Source organism: Aspergillus foveolatus (genome assembly GCF_047715535.1).
Source record: "Aspergillus foveolatus strain CBS 279.81 unplaced genomic scaffold BDW70scaffold_6, whole genome shotgun sequence".
In the NCBI taxonomy this organism is placed as follows: domain Eukaryota; kingdom Fungi; phylum Ascomycota; class Eurotiomycetes; order Eurotiales; family Aspergillaceae; genus Aspergillus; species Aspergillus foveolatus.
In genome coordinates this window covers 362,525-381,765 of record NW_027396070.1, presented here as the reverse complement: position 1 = coordinate 381,765, position 19,241 = coordinate 362,525, and the positions used below count along the sequence as shown (strand labels likewise).

The 19,241-nt window shown below is 49.7% G+C and overlaps 8 protein-coding genes across 8 annotated transcripts; 4 read left to right on the top strand and 4 right to left on the bottom strand.

The window, feature by feature from the left end:
- Positions 1-6: 6 nt before the first annotated feature.
- Positions 7-1,813, bottom strand: BDW70DRAFT_129451 (putative RNA binding protein). The gene is made up of 7 exons (XM_073735619.1): positions 1,678-1,813; positions 1,546-1,614; positions 1,224-1,255; positions 1,112-1,149; positions 979-1,039; positions 857-926; positions 7-800 (listed from the first exon to the last, which is right to left on the bottom strand). The coding sequence occupies exons 1-7, from the start codon at positions 1,714-1,716 to the stop codon at positions 123-125; spliced, it is 987 nt and encodes a 328-aa protein (XP_073599437.1). The 5' UTR covers positions 1,717-1,813; the 3' UTR covers positions 7-122.
- A 365-nt stretch (positions 1,814-2,178) lies between these two features.
- Positions 2,179-4,371, bottom strand: BDW70DRAFT_156785 (alpha-actinin, sarcomeric (f-actin cross linking protein); the record flags this gene model as incomplete). Its single annotated transcript, XM_073740242.1, has 4 exons — positions 2,179-2,382; positions 2,438-4,045; positions 4,109-4,175; positions 4,235-4,371. The coding sequence occupies 4 exons, from the start codon at positions 4,369-4,371 to the stop codon at positions 2,179-2,181; spliced, it is 2,016 nt and encodes a 671-aa protein (XP_073599436.1).
- Positions 4,372-5,590: 1,219 nt separating this feature from the next.
- BDW70DRAFT_102357 (aldo/keto reductase family protein) lies at positions 5,591-6,751 on the top strand. Its single transcript, XM_073734314.1, has 2 exons — positions 5,591-6,339; positions 6,397-6,751. The coding sequence occupies exons 1-2, from the start codon at positions 5,824-5,826 to the stop codon at positions 6,730-6,732; spliced, it is 852 nt and encodes a 283-aa protein (XP_073599435.1). The 5' UTR covers positions 5,591-5,823; the 3' UTR covers positions 6,733-6,751.
- Positions 6,752-6,770: 19 nt separating this feature from the next.
- On the bottom strand, positions 6,771-8,405 carry BDW70DRAFT_147796 (initiator tRNA phosphoribosyl transferase family protein; the record flags this gene model as incomplete). The annotated part of the gene is made up of 4 exons (XM_073738772.1): positions 6,771-7,640; positions 7,691-7,863; positions 7,938-7,972; positions 8,056-8,405. The coding sequence occupies 4 exons, from the start codon at positions 8,403-8,405 to the stop codon at positions 6,771-6,773; spliced, it is 1,428 nt and encodes a 475-aa protein (XP_073599434.1).
- Positions 8,406-9,591: 1,186 nt separating this feature from the next.
- BDW70DRAFT_129438 (HAD family hydrolase) lies at positions 9,592-11,052 on the top strand. The gene is made up of 2 exons (XM_073735618.1): positions 9,592-9,913; positions 9,973-11,052. Exons 1-2 carry the CDS (start codon positions 9,905-9,907, stop codon positions 10,717-10,719), a joined length of 756 nt encoding a protein of 251 aa, XP_073599433.1. The 5' UTR covers positions 9,592-9,904; the 3' UTR covers positions 10,720-11,052.
- A 1,998-nt stretch (positions 11,053-13,050) lies between these two features.
- On the top strand, positions 13,051-13,964 carry BDW70DRAFT_156781 (MutT/nudix family protein; the record flags this gene model as incomplete). The annotated part of the gene is made up of 4 exons (XM_073740241.1): positions 13,051-13,101; positions 13,160-13,252; positions 13,424-13,664; positions 13,726-13,964. The coding sequence occupies 4 exons, from the start codon at positions 13,051-13,053 to the stop codon at positions 13,962-13,964; spliced, it is 624 nt and encodes a 207-aa protein (XP_073599432.1).
- BDW70DRAFT_102241 (putative NUDIX family hydrolase) lies at positions 13,858-15,196 on the bottom strand. The gene is made up of 2 exons (XM_073734313.1): positions 14,640-15,196; positions 13,858-14,571 (listed from the first exon to the last, which is right to left on the bottom strand). Exons 1-2 carry the CDS (start codon positions 15,042-15,044, stop codon positions 14,059-14,061), a joined length of 918 nt encoding a protein of 305 aa, XP_073599431.1. The 5' UTR covers positions 15,045-15,196; the 3' UTR covers positions 13,858-14,058.
- A 1,692-nt stretch (positions 15,197-16,888) lies between these two features.
- BDW70DRAFT_147793 (C3HC4 finger protein) lies at positions 16,889-18,294 on the top strand (the record flags this gene model as incomplete). The annotated part of the gene is made up of 3 exons (XM_073738771.1): positions 16,889-17,039; positions 17,095-18,218; positions 18,256-18,294. 3 exons carry the CDS (start codon positions 16,889-16,891, stop codon positions 18,292-18,294), a joined length of 1,314 nt encoding a protein of 437 aa, XP_073599430.1.
- Between the last annotated feature and the right edge of the window lie 947 nt (positions 18,295-19,241).

Below are 19,241 nucleotides of genomic sequence, written 5' to 3'. Positions count from 1 at the left end.
TATTGAATAGACCTCTATGTAGACGCGCATATTTGAGGGTGCGATTTTTGAATATGAGAATTGCCGCCTAAATAGCTACTCACAACATACATAACGAAACCACGCGTGGGAACCGCGGTCCTCTATTCAATCATGTCAATATCATCATCAGCAGCCGGCACCGCCGCAGCAGGCGCAGCAGCGGCAGAGACAGCAGGCGCGGGTTCTGCTGCTGTTTGTTCCGGAGCAGCAGCCTGCTCAGTTGTCTCAGCAGCAGCATTGGCACCCCAGTAATCCTCCATCTCCTGATCGAGTTCCTCCTGCGTCTTCTTGGGTCGTGGGTTTCCACCACGACGACCTTCGCCGCCCTGTCGTCGGCCACCACCAGTGCGGCGAGCGGGGGCTTGTTGGCCCGGGATATAGCGATCAATGTGGTCGGGCGCGGGCTTGGAAACATCGCTGCGACGGTAGCTTCCACCACCGCCTCCGCGACGGCGACGACGGCGTCCGGCGCCCTCGGCGCTTTCGCTTCGACTCTCAGGACTTAAACTGCGAGCGTCGCGGGGTCTTTCAACACGGTCGAAGAGACTGCCCCTCGGCTTTTCGGCTGTATCAAAGGGATTCCGGTCTCGTCGGGGGCCGGAGGAAGTGATAGAAATGCGGATTGGTTGCCCCTTGGCGTTGGCGCCGTCGAATTCAGCTATCGCGGTTTTCGCATCGTTGTAACGGTTGTACGTAACGTAGGCGACGCCTTCGGAGCGCCCAGCGCGGTCGTAGACAAGGGATACATTTGAAACTGGCCCAATGCGGGAAAATAACTCCTATCAAAGAAAGGTTGTTAGAGAATAAGATATCAAAACTTCATGGAATAACGTACTTCAAGGTCGGTCTCTGTGATATCGTAGTGAAGATTCTCAATGCGAAGTCTGGTACCCGCAGACGCACTACTGGCATCCGTTTAGCGTCATTTATAGTCCAATACATCTGAGTAAACCATACCGGTCCGGGGACGGGGAGTATCGGTCTACGCGAGCCCGTCGTCCGCCACGTGAAGGACGTGCTGAAAGTATGTGTAAGGACCAAAGCCACTGGGCATTCCCAATTCTGTCGTTGAAGTAGGTTCAGAACGTACTGTCTCGGTCGTCTTCATATTTATCATGAACCCAATCACTGTATTCCGCGGAGAGAAGCAGTTAGTTAAATTGAGAACAGTCGCAGGTGAGACTGATAGGGCGCCGTCTTACAGGTCCAAATCAACACGTTCATCTCGATAAGGCTGTTGTGATCAGAGTAAAAGAAACAAGGTCAGCCCGAAATCAAATCAGGTGTCATGGAACTGCTGCATCATTTTCTGTGGCGATTCTCGCAGCCTCCAGGTCTACCCAAAAGACAAAACACGGGCGCACTGAGTTTTGCTTATGACAATGCTGGAGCAAGGCGCGAAAGAAGAGGAACAAGAGGTAGAGGAAGATGAGGAGGAGGAAGGACCTGGCAAGTGAAGAGTAGCGGATTAGTCGAAATGAACTCCTTTCGGCTGGTGCTAAACTTGGCCCAAGTAAACTGTACCTTTTTTACGCCGTTAGAGCGGCGACCTTGGTTGCGTGGACCTCTGTTCTGGTTGCGATTCTGCCTCTGCTAGATAGGCACGTCAGCGACGTTCAACGGAAGAATGGACTGCTGCGGATGTCGCGGACTGACCGGCCGTTCTGCGATGATTTCATCCAAACTGCGATCCATTTTGACGCGAAGGAGGGATGTTGCAAATATAACGAAAAGAATGCGGTCAATCTAGATAATATATCGGAGTTTGTAACACAGAAGATTAGGAGGAAAATATGAACGAAGTATGCATAGGAATTCCAAGACTGGGATAGAAGCTTCCCAAAGGCGCAGGCGAATCACGTGGCCCAGGTACTCATTTGTACATTGAAGCCCGATCCCGGAACAAACAAAATCAGTTTGTTTCTACTTGAACATCTTTCTGAATTTTTTTCTTTTTGGAATTACTGCTTCATATCTTCGGACTGTCTACACGGTGCAAGTAATGCGTAGATTCCCATGTAAACCAGAAAACAACGAACGGGGAAGTCCTACAATGCAAAGATGGCCATCGCCAACGCCATTGAGTACCAATCAACACCTATACCACAAACAAGACGGGTAAATTTAAAGAAAGACCATAAAATTGATTAAACCGGATCACTCGCTGCCATTGATAGGCGCATTGCCCTGACTGGAGTTGTCGTTCATCATCCTCTCCATGAAGCTAATGTAGTCATATTTGGGAAGGTCTCTGTCTTCCAGCAAGTCTGGGCCTTCGTGCTGAGGCATAGTCTTGACAAGGTGCTCGATAATCTCGTCCGGAATGAGAGAGTGTCGAAGGTCAAGCTCTGTGACGTACGGCTATATTGAAAAGTCAATTCGGGCCCTACTTATGCAGTCCACCGGAAGTACATACCTTGCCATCTGCGACCTCTCGGAAGCTTTGAAATACTTGTTCTGCAGTGTTCTGATCCTCCGTTACGCTGACCATAAAACGTATGAACTGCTCAAAACTGACACCCGCACCTTGAGCTAGCCTAGCAGGACCGCATGTTTCCACGTAGACCTGGTGCATCTCTTCCTCATCATATACAAGACCCAAACTGGCAAGCGCGGCGGAGAACTCGAGTTCCTGAAGCGTATTGGATGAATCGCGGTCAAAATGTCGGAACACTGACTCAAACTCTTCCAATTGAATAGGAGTGAGATTTGTCATGTTCCGCGCGACAAGTTGGTTGTCCAGGAAAGCCATCTTCTTGGATATACTCGATTTAACCAGACTCAACTCATAAGCCAGTTCGTCCAATGTATATGTCGTGTAGTCATTCTCTTCAACATTTGCCTCCTGGCATTGCTCATCGAGCTCCGCAATAGTTTCCAAGAAGGCATCGAGCGGCGGTAAGTTGTCGTTCAGTCGCTTGACGTGGGCAAGTTGATCTTCAACGTCTCCGTCAAGGCCTGAGATTGCAAGAGACAGCGTCTTCAAGGTCAGCGCAAAGTCGTTCGCTTTGTCTGCGAATGAGCGGCGCAGAGCGTTCTTAATGTCTCGAATGGTTTCGTTAATGAGCTGACTGCGCTCATGCTCGTCACGGGTCAAACATTCCCACTCTTGATCACAGGCTTCGGGAGACAACTCTGGCGGAGGATCATAAGCACGAAGGCGATACGTGCTAAGCTTCGTTTTGATATTGCCCAAGAGAGCTGCGAGATCTGACTTCTCTGCTACCCACTGACGTTTCTGGTTCCGCTTATACATGGCAAACTGGGAGGCCTGCTCCTTTGCGTCCTTGTATGTCCCTTCGAATGAGGCGTTTTTCCACTCTTCACGCTGGGCGCGAATCAATCGTAAGAGTTCCCTCATTCTTTTCTCGTAAGAGTTCTGCATCTCCCATGCGCCGTGCATGTTGTTCACAAACTTCTCCACACGCCGTCCCGCATTTTCTACCCTCTCCAGCTGGGAAAAGGCGTGGAACCAGTACGCAATATATGTCATCAAAGATCGTTCGTCGGGTTTGGCGACATCGCACACGTCATCGACATCGAGTAGATCAGGGATACCGACTTCGTTCGCGGCGATATCAAAGGCTAGCTTCATGTTTCCTCGGTGGTCGTTCTTGTCCAAAGAGTCATAGTCAATCAGGTCCGGACGGTGGATATCTAAGAGCGCACAGAATGCGAGGCCGTCGTTCCAACTCGTAGAGAAGTCTCGAACTTCCACACCCTCATAGCATGCTGTTTTCCTTTGACACCAAAGTAAGAGGCCGGCCTTCGCGGTCATGCCCTCCTCATTAATATCGCTAATAGTAAACCGGAGGATAAGCGTCCAAATTAGACCTAAGATGATCTTCTGGTTACCATCAACAATATCCTCTGCGCCGATATTGGTCATCTGAATTCCCCTCCCCTTGATATAGTCGAGACTCTTGTTAACATTTTCGAATTTTTGCACACGAAGCTTTGGGTTGGCAGCATATCGACCGAGCGAGTCTCCGCCGAGAATCTCGAGTAAATGGATAAGTGTAACCTGAATAAGAGCAAGCGCAGTATCAGCAATATGGACTTCGCGCTGAAGCTATAGACGACTTACCCCGTTGGAGAGTTCCGGCACCAGGTTATTCACAAAAATATCGCGAACCTTTAGCTTGTTATTGAGCCTGCAAGATTAGAAGGTGAAGTCAGTTGAGCCAGAGCCATAGAGAACAAAAGCGATCACGTTGGCGAGCTCCGATTACATGGGCGATGCGGGAGAGCAGACCGGCATCGACTGGGGGGAATGGCTTTCGGGTGGACGGACCATTTTGTGAATGTCTTCTGCTGCACATTAACCCACGACTCGTCAACCGTCAACATGTTGAGCGATATGCAGGTTCGAGGACATTCAGGAATTGCAAGCGAAAATGTGTTGTGTGGTTGCGTTTGACTTAAATTGAGGGGATTGAGCAGAGCTGCTGGATTTCTATTGATAGAGGGATCGCCGGGATAAAATGGGCAAGATCTTCATAGAGATGAGACTGAGATAGAGAACGATGTGCTCAGTCGTATTCTGGACAAAGGCAACGCCGTGAACGGAACACTGGCTGGGAGATAAAAGAATAGTCGATCGAGTCATTAATCGGAGTTCAAGGGGTTCGTCCGGCGAGCATGTCAATTGTCAACAGTCCCCTCCGCCCCCACAGCAACCACTGCCCAGCATTCTCTGGGTTGCGGTTCTACCTCCGATCCTTGGGTCCCAGTGAGGAGATGCGGCCGTTTTTAGTTCAATTTGGTGTAAGGCGCAATTTTTCTCCGTATGTATAGATAGTTATTGAGTAGGTAAGATATATTGTTAAGCGAGCCGACAACGGTTGCTTGCATTCTGAGTGCTCTAGAGCGCCCACTGCATAAATAGGTATTGTGCTATATTTGGTGTCGTCTATACTTACGCCGAGGCTACGCTTGGTCCTAGGATCATACCATCATTTTTACCCTTCAAAGCCCAACTCAACCTCACTGTTTATAATGCCTTAGGACAATGACCATCCTTAGACCTCACCTGGGCCGGTTGTGTGGGAATCCTCGACCATGCCGTACTGTTCGTACCCATTCCAGCTCAAGACGAATTATCCACGTACTCCTTGGATATCGGCCCAGGCTAAACTCAGATGGACTCTATGGAGTCCCTGTCCACGTCTCCTCGTTAACAAAAGCAAAGTATGGTGGGGTCTATGCGACCATCTTGGGAGTGGACGGTCATTTGGCTTTATCGAGGGCTGATACAACAGCACGGCCAGCTGATTATTTGGCCGTGCGGTCTCGTGTCGAGCTTTCATTGATCAGAAAGCTCTTGAATGTCTGATGGCTTCGCCGTTTGCTCCTCATTATGCGCTGGGAAATCGTCGGAGCCAGCGCGGTGACGGTCCGTGATACCCTTCCTTCATATTATTGAAGTTGTTGAGATGCCTGTGCTCGAAGCAACTCACAGCGTCTTTGAAACTTGCGCTCCGAGAACGAGCAAAGTTGAAGAAAAATTAATCAAAAAACGCCAGAGAGGAGAATTGAAGACGAAGAGAGGCGCGGACGTCCATTAATAATAATAACAGTTGTATTAGTACTAATGAACTGCATTGTACCTAATTAAAAGTGAGTCAAGCAAAGATTGCGCCATCGCAAGCAATGGAACGGGCGTATGATATCATGGGCAGCAGCGGGGCACCAACCGAATTTCTCCCCGTCAACGTCTATATCACCTCGTCGCAGCCCACGAGAGACCACGTATTTTTTTTTGTCCCTAGAATCTCACACCATTCAACAAGATAACGAGCCATGTCGAACAACTTCAAGATCACCGACCTCCTGCCTCTTCCAAACTCCTCGGTCAAAATTCCGAGGCTTGGATTCGGAGTCTATCGCTCGCCAGCAACACAAACCAAGCAGTCAGTCCTCAAGGCCCTTGAAACAGGATACCGTCATATCGACACTGCGCAGTTCTACGCGAACGAGAAGGAGGTTGGAGACGCGATTCGTGACTCCGGTCTTCCCCGCAGCGAGATCTTCGTCACCACCAAGATTCTCGCCCCGGCAGGCTCGCCTGAAGCAACCTATGAAAAAATTATTGAGAGTGTGAATAAGATTGGCGGTCAGGATGGATACGTGGACCTGTTCCTCATACACAGTTCAAGCTCTGGATCTTCAGGTCGGAAGGAGCTGTGGCAAGCGCTGGAGAAGCTGCTAGAGGAAGGCAGAACCAAGAGTATCGGGGTCAGCAATTTCGGTGTGAAGCATATTGAAGAGATGAAAGAATATGCGAAGGTTTGGCCGCCACATGTGAACCAAATTGAGGTAGGTTTCCAGGTGAATCTTCGGCGCCAGAGAGGCATGCTAAGCTGAACTACACAGCTCCACCCCTGGTCCCAGCAACGAGTAATCGAGAAGTACTGCAAGAAGCATGGAATAATTGTCGAGGCCTATTCGCCAATTGTTCGGAATTATAAGGCCAACGATCCTACCCTTGTCGAGATTGCCAAGAAGTACAAGAAGTCGACACAACAAGTCCTGATACGCTACGCATTGCAGAAGGGATGGGTTCCGTTACCGAAGACTGATAGTCCAGAGCGCATTGTGTCCAATGCCGACGTATTCGACTTCAACATCACCGATGAGGATATTTCTGTGCTGGACGGACTGGACCAAGGAAGTGCTGGAGCCATTGTGGAGGCTGTTGAGAATGAGTAGATCGTTTGTCCAAGACTATAATAATGCAATCAAAGAGTTTAATAGTCCGGCCGTTGCATAAGAAACGCATTGACAGACTGCAGCGTGCTGCGTGATGGGTTCACGTCATGTTTTGATGACACGATCCAAGCAAGACGTTGTCGGATGAACTGTTTACTTATCGTTTGCGTTCGAGGTCCGACAAACTCACCTACAACAGTCAGAGTAAGGTTGGAATAGTACTGGTGGCGATTCGACTTACCCGCATCATTATAGAACAGGCAGATTATAGTGAGCAAGGTGCCAGCAGAAAGGTCCTTCCCAGACTCGCACATGACAAGCAGAGACTGTGACGAATTCGAGCCCAAGTGCAAATTAACGAAATCCCGAACCTTGTCTAGATGATTCCGTAGGTCCCGGCCGCCCTGTTTTGAGGATATACAGCCTAGATTCAGACGCTTGGGGTTCTCTTCCGTAGTCTCTGCGTTTCTATTGCAATCAATAACCAGGTCATAGAGACCATTGGCAGCCAAGCTAGGATCTGTTTGGCTGACATATAGGTTCTGAGACGGCGCGATAAGTGTCGCTTGCTGCCCCGAACTCTGCTTACGGCTCTCCTGCATCAAATCCGCAATCACCTCGGGTAGGTCTTCCTCTGCCCGTGTCAAGAGGGCGGATTTGTGAGCCCAAAATACAGCTGGTGTAAGACCGTGGGCCCAAGCTTCGCTGTCATCCCCTGCACCTTGGATATAGCCACCTTCGGATATTTCAGCCCCATGGACCCGTTTCGAAGCCGAGCAAAGAACGAAAAGATTGTAGGCTTCTCCTTTGCTCAGGTCTGTTGGGTGGAAGTATGTCCGGTTTGCCCAAGCAATACGTATCGGCTTCCCCAGCTGCTGCCTGAGACCATCCAGATCAAGTTTAAGACTCTACAACTCGATCAGCCCACCTCGAAGGCTGGTGCTCTTTTCGTACATACCTTGAGTGAATGGACAAAACTGTCGATCCTTTGCTCAATCTGCGACTCCTCAGAGGCACCTAAGTAGTTCGGCGGCAATTCGACGGAATGATATGCAGTCTCCGAAGGGAACAACGCTCTGTTAAAGACGGCACACCAGATAGGTATAGTCTTTGACAAGGCATCAGGCATCACTGGTGGTCCGTTAAGATAGAGCGAAAGAGTGGCTAACGGCAGCAATATGCCAATAACGAGGTAGATTACTTACATTTGCCACGGCGAGTGGAGTCCACTATGATGCACCTGCAAGGATAAAACCGCGATGGTTAGCTTGAGAGTCGAATAAGACCGCAGACTCGTTAAAGAGACATGGATGGCTCACTGACCCCCCGTGCTGGCGGGCAATTGGTAGAATCTGCAGGTTTAGTCTACGAAAGCTGAAATCCCACTGGCCAGTATGTCCGTCGGTGCTCTTGAAGTAGGCGCTCCCAGACTTGACATCGGGCGGGATATACCAGCTCCCGCATCTTTCGTTGGCGATCAAGGGTAGGCCGTAATGGTCAGCGACCTCACGGACGAATGCAGCGTCAGCCTCAATAGAGCGGAGTCGGTTGTTGACGGAAAGTGCAGATCGTCGCAAGGAGGCTAGCGTCTGGGATACAGATAGCTGCTCAGTGGAAGGGAAGTGAAGCGCCGATACGGACACGGGGAAGTCTGAATTGGCGACACTACCCATGTCGAGTCGGCTATTTGCTGCAGAGGAGGAATCAAGGGATAGGAGGCAGAGCCAGAGGATAACAGGTAAGGAGTGTATGAGTTAGAGTCTGTCCAAGCCCGGTTGTATAGAATGGCTGAACTAGGATTATTCTGTCCGAGTCAAAGCGTCCAAGTCCTGCCAGGCTGCCCAAGGCCTGGCGCTGGTGAATTGAACCAATAGAATGCACACAATGTCAGCCTGTAAAGTGGACCACAGGACTGGGCCCAAAGATTGAGGCATCGACCAATATTTACTCCGCATCGTGAAGTATGCCCCCTACTTCGCTCAATGGTGTACTACAAAAACAAAAGGAGGCCACTGCTGCAAGGAATGTATCAGAAGAACCTGATGGCGTACACTGACTCTCAGCCGCCAACGAGGAGTCTGGCCAGGCCTGAAGAACGTAGGAGTTGGCGTCGAAGGAACAGTTGCATTGTCCATCGACTCTCGATGATTACGATGGCTACGTAGAACCAAGACTAAGAGCTCCCTTACACCGGAAGATAGTGCATAAGATCAAGCGCTGATTCGTGGCTCAGCCTGGGCTCAACACTACGGGAATGCTTCTAGGGTCTGAGGTATATACTGAGTCCAACCAGGCGTCGCTGGAACACTGTACTCCGCATAGCAATAGTTTGTCAGGGATAACTGCTTGTCTCATAACGACGCGGCGGTTTCAGTCAGCAATTTTATCGTTTTTGGCGGACATTGATGCTATTCAAGACCAGTTGGTTCGGATGCCAAACCGACTATACCGAAAACCCCCGATGACAAAAACACGGCCCGGTAGACTGAACAGACGGACTATCCACAATAGCCAAAAGTACAAAAAAAAAGAAAAAGAAAAGAAGAAAAAAATAAATAAAAGAGGAGTCTGGTGAATGATGAAAGTGATTCGATTTGGTTCTCCCCATGGCCAAGCGGTTTTCTGCGCCTTTCCATATCGGCTGCGGGACCAGTCTCAGGCTCCCATTCAAACCGCGCTAATCCCAATCTGTATTGCATGAACTTATACCAGAATCGGCGTGCTAGCGAAGGCAGTCTTTGATAGGCCTAGCGGTGCGATTCTTTGCGGCTGTGGAGTCCCGAGGCCCGCCGTCTCTCGGTGTGCTGCGTTGCGGTCATCAAGTTCTCAACGTCACAGTATGACCGCAGGCCCCGCCGTCCCGCCCAAGCAGGAACAATTGCCCACGATCATTTGCTTCCCCTCTTTGAGGAACCTGATATGCTTTTGATTCTGACGCGCTCCAAGTCTACTTAAGGACCTGCAATATCCTCAGTCTCGTGGCTCTTTCCATTATCTACTCAGCCAACCAACACTCCTTCCTTCTCTTCCGTTTCCAGCAACCGTGCGCCGCCGCCGCCACCACCACCACCACCACCACCACCACTACTTCCACCATCTCTCCTCCCCCGCAAATAGATAAACACATCCATTCCCTCAAAAGTTCATTAACATTCTTTGCACATCATCCATCATGCCTAAGGTAAAATATACTTGAAGGATTCAATTGTTTTGACTGCCACTAACACGTTTGTAACTTAGATCACGGAGATTTTCTTCGACTGCGACAACACCCTCGTCCTCTCAGAGGAGCTAGCCTTCGAGGCCTGCGCCGATCTTGCCAATGAGATCCTCGAAAAGCAGGGCCTCACCGTCCGTTATACCGGTGAAGAGCTCATCAAAGACTTTGTCGGCCAGAACTTCCGTGGCATGATGCAGTCTCTTCAGGCCAAGTTCAAGTTTGAACTCACCAATGATGAGCTCGAGTCATATGTTACAAAGGAAGAAGACAAGGTTATCGCTAAGCTGCTTGAGAAGGCCAAGCCTTGTGTTGGTGCCACTGAGCAGGTCGAGAAGCTCTTCAATGAGAAGAAGTACGATCTCGCGGTCGTTTCCTCCTCCGCTCTGCGCCGTGTCCGGGCTTCTATCCAGAAGGTTGGACAGGACAAGTTCTTCGACCACGACAAGGTCTTCAGTGCTGCCACTTCTCTTCCCAAGCCCACTTCGAAGCCTGACCCTGCCATCTACCTTCATGCTCTCGAGAAGTGCGGAAAGACGCCAGAGGAGACCGTTACCGTTGAGGACAGTATTTCTGGTGCTCTCAGTGCGATTCGCGCCAAGATTGCAGTCATTGGCTACGTCGGCAGCTACACCACTCAGGAGAAGCAGGAAGAAATGACCAAGCGTCTTACTGACCTCGGCGCTCAGGTTGTCATGAGAGACTGGAGCGAATTCCCTGAATGCCTCAAGAAGATCGAGGGCGAGGATGATTCCGTCGCTTCTCTCTGATTTGCTCATCAAGTTTCGGTTCTACACGATGTCACGACAGCGGGCGCATTTCCGTTTCTCCAATTTCGGTTATTTCCTTCATTTTTCTGAAGATTTCTCTCCAAATCATGCTCCCGCACTTGCTTTTACCAACCGCCGGAGACGATCTAGCTCTCCTTTATGCGGCCAAGTGCTAGCAAGGAGCATATCTGCGCTCGGCCTTTTACATCCTTCCAGAATTTTTTCGGGTGGGTAGACGAATTAGTGATCCCTTCATTGTAGCATAGACAGGATCTGATGGACACAAAAGATACCCATAGCCTGCGACAGACAATAAAAAGAGAATTACTTACATCTGTCTTCCGTTATTCTACTTCACAGTAACTGCGTAGCTCAAACTATTAAAGGCTCCCTGTACCACACTCTGATTCTATGAAGCGGGAGTCGGGACCGCAACAGCCACACTTCCATTGCACACTAAATACGCTTATTTGAAAGCAACTATACAACGGGGTCCACACACATATTTCTCATACCCAGAACAATAACACAAGTCATGATAGACCATTGGTTCAAATATGTGCCGATGTTCTAGTCAAGGAATTTACCTGGAGATCTCACTGCTAACAATTTGCTCCGAGGCGCCGAAGTACTAGTTGAGAGCGGGAATTCTCTGATGGTGTTATGCATGAACCCGTCCCCAACAGTTCCCTCGCCCAGACCATCGACAATAACACCGGTGCCAATGGGTCTCAAGCCTTGAGTCTTAACAAAATTGTATGGACTAGGGCTGGCGGGATTCTATAGTTATGTCTTTGCAGTAGACCTGATACATACGGGGGCTCTTGGTGATTCATGACATTGGAAGCGGGATTATCTGCGAAACACTGCGCGTCTACTCCGTAGGTCTAGAAGCGGACCTTCAAGCTGGCCGAAGTACGGATGATACCGGGGATACGCACATCGTTTCTCCCGCGGACGCGGCAGCGTCCGCAATATAAGTGCGGACTTTCAAGGAGCAGTTAGATCCGCTTACCGGATTGCCAGTTTCACTTGATAGGCAAGCTGTTTTGCATTTTTGAGACGTACAGTACGGAGTACATGCTTACACCGTACAGCAGGCGCCGGATGTGACCTCAGAATGTCCGCTGCGGTACCACAAGGGACGATGGCAGTTAGTCAAGCGGTAAGTCACTATGCCGTCCGGCCTTATTGATTCATAGGGGAATCATAATCCGTCCCCTGGCCTCGGAGAAGTGTTTATGTCCGGCGAACCCCTTACATTCAATTGAGTAGCCTCAAAAGTGTCAAATATGATCTGTCAGCGGAAGACCGCGCACAAAGGTTCCAACACCGCGGCAAATGCGCCAGGATGATAACGGTCTTCTGACCCGCAAAACGCCTTTGCCTGCTGGTAGCGATTCAGATCTCAAATGTCCGTGCGTTAAGATTGAGCTGTATTAGAGTCCTCTTAGCAGCACATCAAGATGCACCTGCACCTGATGGGCCCGCTAAGAATTCGAGCCAACGCCATTAACGCAATTTTTCTAGAACCACTTCTAACCTAAAGAGGCTGCTTTGACACATCAGTCAACCTTAAGTTGCCATATGGAGGCGAAAACCATTTAAAAAAAAAATACTGTCATGTTTACCTTTTACGTATCTAGTAGCGATCAGAGATGACGAGCGGCGCTCGACATCATTGCATCCCCACTATCGGCGGTAGCCTTATTCTCTAGTGATGTGACCAGCATATTCCATGTATGAGATAGTTGATCGTTCAGAATCCGTATAGCACGTCATGGCCCACGGTACCTAGTTAATTGCGACGAATTGACCCCGCTCTCTTGGTGTGGAGAATGTCCTCTTGTACCGGAGTCCAGGCAGGCTAGAATCTAAATCCCTTTGCAGGATTATGTCAGAGTATTGAACACCAAAGTCTTGACGGCGAATACGCTCACGGGTACGTATTCTGCAGTCTCGGCCAGGGACAAGATACAGTGTCGATTGAGATGTCGCTGGAACTAGGTTAGCGTCTTCGTCCAGCCAATTTAAGAACTCGTTCTTTTTGAAAGTGATAAAATGGGCGGTCAAAAATAGAAGAGGCGGTGGGAATGAGGCCTGCTTTCTGGGGTTCTCTGCGTGCCCCTCGTTTTCCCCGTCCAAGTCTCTTGCCCAGCACCGTCGTCTTGAATCTCCAATAGACCTCTCGGGCCCAGGTCAGTGCGACGTGCAACGGACATCATTGCAGCGTAGACCTGGCAATCTGTTTTCTAGACTCGCTCCCTTCGCCTCACCGTCAGACCACATTTACGCTTGTTTGTTGACCTCGATCGGTATTCGGAGCTCAGGATGTCAGATGCAATGTACGCCAAGTCAAAGTTCCTGTCAAAAGGGCCCCTGGTACGGTTTATTGAGCACGACTTTGACAAAATATTCCGTTAACAAAGACCCGTTCTAGGACCCGAATGAAGCAAAGTGGACGAGACTAGTTAAGACCACTTATTGCGACCCCAATGGCGTCGAGAGGACCTGGGAGTCGGCGGAAAGACAGGTAAGATTGGATGAAACGGTTATTCCCGTCCGTCGTCTGACGTCTATGCAAGCGGTCTATTCCGGATTGCTATTGCTGATACTAAGAGCCAAGCCCTTGCTAGACAATCAAACAGGATGTCTCAAATAGTTCGCTCCGAATGTCTACTGATCTTTTATTTCGATGAAACAGACTCGACCTGCAAACTGTGAGGTAGATGGTGTCGGAATTGTAACCATTCTGGACAAACCCAGCGGCCCAGAGCTTCTCCTCCAGAAGCAATACAGGCCGCCAATCGACAAAGTCGTCATTGAAGTGCCGGCTGGCCTCATCGATCCCAATGAAACTGTCGAGGAGTGCGCTGTGCGTGAGCTCAAGGAGGAGACAGGGTATGTAGGCGTAGCCGACGCGACAAGTACGGTCATGTATAACGGTAAGTAATATATCTTAGCCACATTCGCCGACGGTCGCCGTGCTGATGCTGGCCTGATTAGACCCAGGGTTCTGTAACACAAACTTGAACATGGTCCATGTCCGCGTGGACATGTCTCTTCCTGAAAACCAAAATCCCAAGCCACAGCTTGAGGACAACGAATTCATAGAGTGCTTCACTCTCCCGCTGGCTTCCCTATTTGACGAGCTGAAAAGACTGGAAGCTGAGGGATATGCTATTGATGCCCGGATCGGGACAATAGCGGAAGGCATCGAACTGGCGAAGAAACTGAAGCTCTGATGCGACCACCATAGACCGATAGATTGTCCATTTCGCCACTACTTAATGATGCTAAAATTGGTCGTTCGTGATAGATCGAATGCATCGCTTTCAGTTAGAGTTTGTTGTCTCTCTTTAGACCCGTGTACAAAGCCCAAGCAGCAAGAGTCTTTCCGTCTCGTATACCCTCTTTCCACAAGTCCTTCAATGGCACAATTTTTAGCGTTATCTTCTCGCCGTGCTGCCGTAGGCCAGTCAATCTTCCTTGTAGGGCTTCGATATCTTTGCGTGGCATTCGCTTCTCGCATAAGAACAAGGGTATGAACTCGTCGCTGCCACCGGGGGATGGATATACTGCCTTTTGAAGGGTCTCGCCATCTTCCGACTCGTCCAGTGACTGTAATGCAAGAGAAGTCATATCCACCAGCTCGCTTTGTGGGACTGTCAAGCCAGTTTCTTCCTGTATTTCCTCCGCCGCTTTCCCCGCAAACGCACCGCTATCATCAAGCATTCCTGCTGGGATTTCCGAGAACGCAAGTGAGCCAGCGGGTATGCGTGGTTGTACCGTAAGGACTGCCCATTTATCGTCCTCTTCAGTGGAAGGAACATCGTGCGGTTGAAGGAGAAGCTATTAGTGGCACGGTCAGCTGAAAATGCTACGGACTCAAAAGGCGTTGTAGGTGTGCGCGATCTTACTAGCACGCCAACGCTTCCGCCGCGCAAAAAGACGCTCCCAGGAAGACTCTCGCCGCCAGCATTCGATATTTCTGCTCTCAGTTTCACAAAGCCCAGTCTCCCTCCTTGGAAGAAATCTACCGCCTGGACTTCAATTTTGCGCAGGAAATAAGGGTCTTTATGGAACTCGTGCGATGGGTCTTTCTGACGACTCAAAGAGCGTTGTAATGTAGCATACCAAACACGAAATGCTGGAAATCGTGACAGATCCTCTTTCGATAGCCCCGGCGGGCAGCTGACAGATAAGGATCCCAGTCCATTGTTAAAATTGCTGGCAGAGGTCGACATCGCCGCAACTTCCAGTTGCGGTCGCAAGCTGGAGGAAGTAAAGGCAAAGCGCTGCCACGGCCTAAGTCCCCGAAGCATGAGCCGAGGCTCGGGACTCTTCAAAAACAAAAGGAGAAAGGAAAAAAAGAAAAAAGACGCAGCAGAGCGTGGTTGGGAAGTAATGAACGTGTCAGTCTCGCATCAGACCACCGGGAGTATAGGCTAGTTTGTCCAGCTACTGCTCCATAGAGGAATGATAGATTGTCCCAGTGGAAGATGACGTCTGGGTCGGCGGTTGCGGGAACCCACCAGAGCTGTCGGAGCGGCCAGGCCCTATCATCATCTTTTAATCAATGATCTTTGCCATTTTGAGCACAGCCATGTTCTCGCCCATATGTAAGGAATGTTCCTTGCCAGCTCTCAGCCGAAGGAAAAATGCATCATGCTCCGAATGGCGTTTTACTGCTGGCAGACCGGCAGTGGCAGATTCTCTGACTGCCAGATCATCTTGCGGGGTCGGACCACCACCACCACTTGCGGTGCTGACTTCCGTCTGGCTGACTGGAGTAGGATTCCCTCCTGTGCTCATTTTTTTCCCTTGCTCTCTCGGCTAGAGTCTATTCCTTTTTCTTTTTCGCTTTGCCCCTTTGCCCCTGCACTTCGTAGTCTTCCAGCAAATGAGGATCTGTGGTTGCATGGCCTAGATGTACGCTGACCTTGAGTACGTACCAGCCTCATTGGTGGTGGCCCCAGCCTAGAAACAGTCGACTCTTCACCTCTTCAGACGGTTGACCTCTGGAACTTTTTTGACCTTTTTCTCCTTCATAGCTCACTGTCCTGCAGCCACGACTGGGGATATCGCCCTGACACTGATGATCTGCGATCAAACATCGTCCAAATCTACTCCTATTCCTAGGGTGCGGCTGTCGACGGCTCTGCCACTGTTACTCAGGCTCTTGCCCTTCACTGTCCGACTCGTGCGTCTGAATGTGATCGGTCCACAGTACTGAGACAAAAAAGGAGAGCAGTGAGTAAAAGTGGAGTGAATGTGCTTGTCAAGGCTTTTTCCAGCCTGGTTGTTCCACAGACCACAGAGCCGCCTTTCAGTCTTCAGCATATGGCTGTGAACTGCTATATATTACCTCTCGCTCCGGGCTTTATCTCATAAGACTGCCTGTCTCCGAACTGCCATGGCCGCAAGAGTTCTTGTACTCTAGTAGCCATTTCTTTCTGGAATTGTTCAAAAACCAACAGAAATCACTTTTTGAACTATTCCTGTAGCTATACAGTTCTGCTCTTTCTGTGACCTGGCATATCAACCCTGTGGTCGGAACGATCCTTCTACAGGGGCAAGGAGAACGGCATATACAGATATTTCTCCTCACCCGTCAGATGCCTCGCCAGTATTAGGGCTTGAGAGATGTTCAAACAATATCCACGCTCGGAAGCATGCCATCTATTGTCTTCAGCTGAGCTCAATCTTCCTTTACCTACGCATCGATATCTTTGACGAAATTCCTTCTTTCCGGTCTTATCACGAAGGCAACTGACCCAGATATTGGGCTCTTTTGGTATGTTGGAATCTGTTCGAACTCCGGAAAGATCCGTTGTTTATTCACAAATGTTACTTACCCATATACCAATTACTTCGTTTGTTTTTTTGTTGCGGACTACTTCTTCTCAAGCAGGATCGCTGATCTCGAATTTAGTCCAGCAGAATAACAGGTCTTGCTGACCCCGCTCCCAATAGTCATACCACTACTTTCTCCCTTTCGCCTCAGCCTTGGCTACTCCCACTAGGTGGTAGCAGCGTTCTCGAGATCTTCATAGGTCCTTAAGTGAAATCTGCCCTCCGTCACGTCCTTCGTGTAAGGATTACTTCGTCTACCCACGGTGGGCTCAGATCCTACCAGTTAGCCAACGGACATTGGAAGCTCGTCATTATGGACTCTGGATTTACTCCTTCATACATGCAGGAAGCTGGCCTTCATTCTACCGGAGTTCCGGGCATGTCTTTACCCAGTGACTATGGGCTTCCGCAGCCATTTGACGCAGCCTCCCTGTACGAAGTTGTCTCTAGTTCCAATGTACAAGGTAAGGATACTTTGCGGTTCTTAAGGAAGTCATGCTGAGACCGATCAATCTGCAGGCTTGCCTATGCCGCCATACAGCGGGCCTTTTCTCCCGAACGACGAAGTTTCGACTCTGAACAATAGATCTTCTGGAATCACTACGGCACCTCCCGTAACCAGTGCGAGTTTTGCAAACATGGGTACAATTGACATGAATACGAATACGAGTAACTCGTTCGATACCTTTTCTTCGGCGCAAACTATGTCTAATGTTTTCACGAATCTGCCGCGCCAGTGGCCTCCTGCCTCACAACCTCCGACAAATATCTCAATGGCCGGTCCGATGCCTCGGTTTTCTTATTTTTCCAACGCGAATACCCATACATCATCCCCTGCGCAGACGGCCCAGATGTTTACGGCGCCCACCAGGTTATCAGAGGTACAAGATGAACCGCAGCATCGACCTACCCCGAATCCTTTCGCTGTTGCCTTTAGTGCTTTAGACCCCGTGTCGAACTCAGGAGCATCTTATCGATCAAGTCGTAATGTGCATGCATTTCCTCATTCTGGCTCGTCTGCAGGGAGCTCCCATCATAGGCGAAACCAACGAACAACCACTTTAACACCAACGCCGGTAATTCCAGCTCACCACAGAGCTCGATCTATCCAGTCTTCACGCGTGCGAACACGACCTGCGAGTATGACTTCTACCACGACCTACACCGGCACTCCATCCATACAACAACAGACAACCCAGAGCCAGAGCAACCAGCCCGCCATCAGCACCACCCTCGAAACATCTACGAGACCTACAGCACGCTTGGAATACGCATCCATGCAGCACCAAAGGTCCAGCCGAAACCTACATGATGATCCGTACCTTGACGAGTTGCTGCGAGACGTGCCCAGCCAGTACCGGGCTATATACAGAAACAGTCTAGCCGGAACACCGGCACCGAGTAAAACCAAAAAGCTAGTAGAGGCGCCCAAGGAAGCTCGTCCTGAGCCCAAGGAAACAGAAGAGATGACCATCAACATGGAGTGTAAGATTTGCATGGGCCAGGTTGTCGACACTGTACTACTTCCCTGCGGACATGCGATACTCTGCCGTTGGTGCGCAGACGAGCTCATGCCTTCATCAAAAGGATGTCTCAAGGAAAGGGCAAGCTGTCCTATGTGTCGTGAGCCTGTGAAACAGAAGGTAAATTTCCCAAAGCGCATTTTTCCAAGCTCTGCAGGCGACTGACTCAATACAGCACCGCATTTATTTCCCGTGATCAAATCAAACAGTCAAACCAAAATACCCCCTATTGCATTGGTCGTATCACATCTCCCAATCAGACTTTCGATGTTTTTACTAGTAACCTATCATACTTGCGTTTGCATAGAGTATCCTGGCGTTAGATATTTTGCAGCCTTCCACTAATTTAGCCATATCGTCTAGGGAGGAGTAAGGGGCACGAACGCATCAGCAAATTCTATTGTGTTTCTTCCCAATCATCTCCGTCACGGCCAATGACCTGGTGGAGACACCTGGGCTTCAATCGATGTCCTATGAGTTTGGTAGGCTACGATTGCCCACATGTAGTTGACAAATGATACCATTGCAGACTGATAAAGCATATCATGAACCACGTAAGAGTGAGGCTATTTCTAAAACACGTCAAGGCGTCCAGTCAGCTAGAGAACCATGTCCTCAGACTCAGTAGCTAGACGACTTGCTGCATCATTGACCCAGTTTGAATAGCTAGGGCCCAAGTATAAAGAGCCTGCTTAACCAAGGTAGATGATCCTTTAGACAGTCCTGTAAACGGTCCCTGAAACAATGATTTGTCCCTAGGTCTTGCTCTCGTTATAAAGATCACGAAAGCTATAAACAAGAACGCCGAAGGCAAGTGTTTGGTGGTGGCCGTATTTATCTTGACCCTTAGTGCCAATAAAAAAGAATCAGGGTAATGGCACCTCCGCCCACCAGCAGAGCTTTCGATGCTGACGATGACGATAAGGTGCCTTCATTTGTAGCGGTGTCAATTCTGTAATCATCGGAACCGAGTCTGGTCGACCTAGCTAGTTAGGCAGCTTCCTACCTGAGAGATGTACGCGTCAGTATCGCATTCAATACTAGATACGCCCTGACGAGGCTGACACAGAGAAGGCTGTAGCTGTATGAATACATTGACACAAAACCAAACGGACTTCTTCACGTCATGATGTGTCACGGATG